The following is a 3,755-nucleotide window of genomic DNA, read 5'->3' on the forward strand; positions in this document are numbered from 1 at the left end:
CTCATATAATTCGCCGACCACCGTTTGAGTCCTTGTGAGAGAGAGCAGGCCTCTATGTCTTCTAGTAACGTTGAATGACTGGCAGTGTCGAACGCCTTAGACAGGTCCAGCGCTACTAGAATGGTTCTCTCACAAGGGTGGTTTCGGTTAAAGCCACGAGTTATCTGGCTATTTATGGCGTTAAATGCTGCTGTCGAAGTTTACTCCGAAGATCTTCGAATTGTTGACCGTAGGGATTGGTTCGTTATCGACGTGAATTCCCGTGAATTCCGTGTAGTCTGACCCCCTTCGTCCAAGTGGTAAAGGAGTATTCATTTTGATTGATAGGGGAGCTACAGGCACCTGGTTCAAGAGAAACTTTGTGTTATTGGAAAAATTTATCACAAGCAAAACTACTGAAAATATTTGATATAGAAACAATATAAGGAGGATGCACTAAAATAATGTCGATAGAACTCATTTAAATGAATCTCCTTCGGTATGTATTGCAACTTTTGTTTAAATTTATTAGATATTGTACTATATGTATACCGCTAAATACTTTTCAGATTGGGCATATTAGTATCAGCACTCACGCATGATACCCTAGGTCCAACGTTTATGTACGCCGGTCCAGAGCTTTTACTGGGTGACGTAGATATCAGCTGGGCAAATAACCTTCACATTGATCGTGGTTAAAACAAGAGTTTTATTATACACTCTCCCTATTTGCGTGAATTCCGGAACCGCCAACATCCCTGACACCCATCATGTAGTTATCTTAGCGTTTTATTATTCTGTTTTACTTTTATTGCATTTGTCCGCACTAGAATTTCAATATTAATCAATAATGTAATAAGTATTACCTATGTTTTCTCTGATCTCGTGCTTACATAAAGACATCTGTTAATATGTTAATATTGTATACATGCATGTGATTAAAAAATTAAAAATGTAAATGGATGGAATGAAAAGCCATCTTATTACTCGTACAGGAGGCTTGCGGGATGCCTCTCATGGGAACACTCCCTTATTGCTCGTTCGGGAGGAATATAGAATGTTTTCTATGTGTACTCCCTTGTTGTCCTTTTGGAAGGTATAGGGGAGGTTTTTATGGGAATATTCCCGTATTGCTCCCTTTGGAGGTTTGTGGTGTGATATTTTTGTGTGTGCTCCACGATTGCTCTATTAGGAGGTAAAAGGTATTGCTCCCCCTCTAGAATATTTAATGTTAAAGGGAGTATACAAATTACATGCTTATACACAGGAGCATAAGGAGCAATGGGGAGTATTCGTATACTCCCCAGGGAGTACTCACCAGAATACTCACCGAACAATCGTACGATGCTCACAAGTTATACTGGGTTGTATAACTTTCCCTACATACATTAAGGGATGGACTAATGTCATATGTTCCAGGTACTTCAGCATTTGCAGAATTTACAGGAAAAGCTGTATTCGTTAATAAACCTTATTGAAGTTGTCGGCGAACAGATTACTGTAAAATCCTGCAAATCCTGAAGCATTTGGAACAGGCTTATTGAAGTGTGGTATATGTACATACATTTCCAAATCGAAGGTTTGCATTTGTTAAAAAGCGTACCACTTACTTTCACTGGCTGCTGGCCAGGCTTTCTCTCCAACTCTATTTTGTGGAACTAAAATAAAATATATATATTTATAATGTTTTCAACAAATTATCCAATCATTTTACCTTTAGATGCGTTAAAAGTCCCTTAGTGGAGCCCAGGCATGTTTTTAATACTTTGTTGCAGGTTTTGCATTGCGCTGTTGGTCCCCCACTAGCAGAAGGCAGAAAATAATACCACACTGAGCCTTTATCCTCAGCCTTTAATTTATGTGGAACATATTTCTCTTCGTACATGAATTCTATGCAAAAATCATAACAATGTATTAGCGTCTTTACTAAAATTAAATTTTATTTACCCATGTTTCGAAATAGGACAGGCACAACAAGAGATAGTAAATAAATAGAAATATTGAAATACACATCTCTGGTTGTTTACAGTGCACAGGGCGTATCTGGTGCATAATTTTTGGTAGCTAAGAGCATACACTTAAAAAAACGAATTTTATCTTCTCCAACTTTCTCTTAATTATAGTTGCGATCCCGTACGAGTCCGGACTAGTCAAAATCAGTCAGATTTAACTGGAAAACGATACCGTACTCGGTTCTCTGACTATTGAGAGGACAAAAAAGAGAGTAAATACGGTTCTCTTTCTGTCAGAAGTTACCAGTTTTAGTCCGAGAATTTTTTGCAGGTAAATTCTGGTATATGTGTCAAACGATCAGCTGTAGTGTGTTTGGCAACCAAATTGTAAACAAAAGAAAAGTGCACTCAGCTAATTCATTCATAATGAATTTGAAAGTATTTTTGGTTATTTACATGTGAGCTGAGTGTGTTTACAAAATAAGCAAAAATTTACAACCAAAATTTGGAGGTTTTGTTGAAGTTGACTGGGCGAATTTTGATGTGTTTTATGTGACAAATAATACGATATCGTATGTGACAATTCGAGCCCAGTCTACCGAGATAATACATCAGAGAATTTCATCCATTAGTCAAAGTAAAATATATTCGACGTTATTTCTGTTATCATGGAATAATTTTATATTTCATTCTTGATTTCTTCTTCTATTAGCTTTTAACNTGGGCGAATTTTGATGTGTTTTATGTGACAAATAATACGATATCGTATGTGACAATTCGAGCCCAGGCTACCGAGATAATACAAGAGAATTTCATCCATTAGTCAAAGTAAAATATATTCGACGTTATTTCTGTTATCATGGAATAATTTTATATTTCATTCTTGATTTCTTCTTCTATTAGCTTTTAACGTATATAATTTATTTATTAATTGTTAATCCTGTGTCAAATTGATGTACATTTGCATTTAAAATGTTAGGCCCACGTCACCAACAAAAAATCAATAAAAAAAATAACCTCTCGATTTACTCATATCTTACATTTATGCGGTTAAACGTGGCAATGCAAGCGTTTTTCCTACGCATTTTGCTGTCATAGCAAAAGTCTACTTTCCCGCGTAAACAGCCAGAAAGTCCTTATTGCACAAATCACTTTCGGAAAAAATTTAAGGGCGAAANAATAAAAAAAAATAACCTCTCGATTTACTCACAATGCAAGCGTTTTTCCTACGCATTTTGCTGTCATAGCAAAAGTCTACTTTCCCGCGTAAACAGCCAGAAAGTCCTTATTGCACAAATCACTTTCGGAAAAAATTTAAGGGCGAAANCGTCACCAACAAAAAATCAATAAAAAGAATAACCTCTCGATTTACTCATATCTTACATTTATGCGGTTAAACGTGGCAATGCAAGCGTTTTTCCTACGCATTTTGCTGTCATAGCAAAAGTCTACTTTCCCGCGTAAACAGCCAGAAAGTCCTTATTGCACAAATCACTTTCGGAAAAAATTTAAGGGCGAAACTGCAACTGAATTACGTAAACCGCTTTCGAGAAATATTTTCAGCTTACGTGTGTTGCCGAGTGACGCGATTTTTGGCGAATTGGTATCAAATTATAGAAATTTTGCATTACATATAANCTGCAACTGAATTACGTAAACCGCTTTCGAGAAATATTTTCAGCTTACGTGTGTTGCCGAGTGACGTGATTTTTGGCGAATTGGTATCAAATTATAGAAATTTTGCATTACATATAANTTTCCCGCGTAAACAGCCAGAAAGTCCTTATTGCACAAATCACTTTCGGAAAAAATTTAAGGGCGAAA

At 36.3% G+C, this 3,755-nt stretch overlaps 1 protein-coding gene and 1 long non-coding RNA gene across 2 annotated transcripts; both read right to left on the minus strand.

Moving 5' to 3' along the window:
- Positions 1 to 30: 30 nt before the first annotated feature.
- LOC108354097 (uncharacterized) lies at positions 31 to 2,002 on the minus strand. The gene is made up of 3 exons (XM_017605293.1): positions 1,927 to 2,002; positions 1,694 to 1,869; positions 31 to 1,637 (listed from the first exon to the last, which is right to left on the minus strand). Exons 1-3 carry the CDS (start codon positions 1,928 to 1,930, stop codon positions 1,404 to 1,406), a joined length of 414 nt encoding a protein of 137 aa, XP_017460782.1. The 5' UTR covers positions 1,931 to 2,002; the 3' UTR covers positions 31 to 1,403.
- Positions 2,003 to 2,779: 777 nt separating this feature from the next.
- Positions 2,780 to 3,562, minus strand: LOC108354098 (uncharacterized). Its single transcript, XR_001846491.1, has 2 exons — positions 3,292 to 3,562; positions 2,780 to 2,948 (listed from the first exon to the last, which is right to left on the minus strand). It is a non-coding gene; the product is annotated as an uncharacterized LOC108354098 (long non-coding RNA).
- Between the last annotated feature and the right edge of the window lie 193 nt (positions 3,563 to 3,755).

The sequence above is a fragment of the Rhagoletis zephyria genome, unplaced genomic scaffold (genome assembly GCF_001687245.7).
Source record: "Rhagoletis zephyria isolate East Lansing unplaced genomic scaffold, Rhagoletis_zephyria_1.1 Rzeph_scaffold_33387, whole genome shotgun sequence".
Taxonomy (NCBI): Eukaryota; Metazoa; Arthropoda; class Insecta; order Diptera; family Tephritidae; genus Rhagoletis; species Rhagoletis zephyria.

Coding starts and splice junctions, on each gene's coding strand:
- LOC108354097 (XM_017605293.1), bottom strand. Junction 1,638..1,693: donor GACTTTTAACGCATCTAAAG/GTAAAATGATTG, acceptor ATTTTATTTTAG/TTCCACAAAATAGAGTTGGA.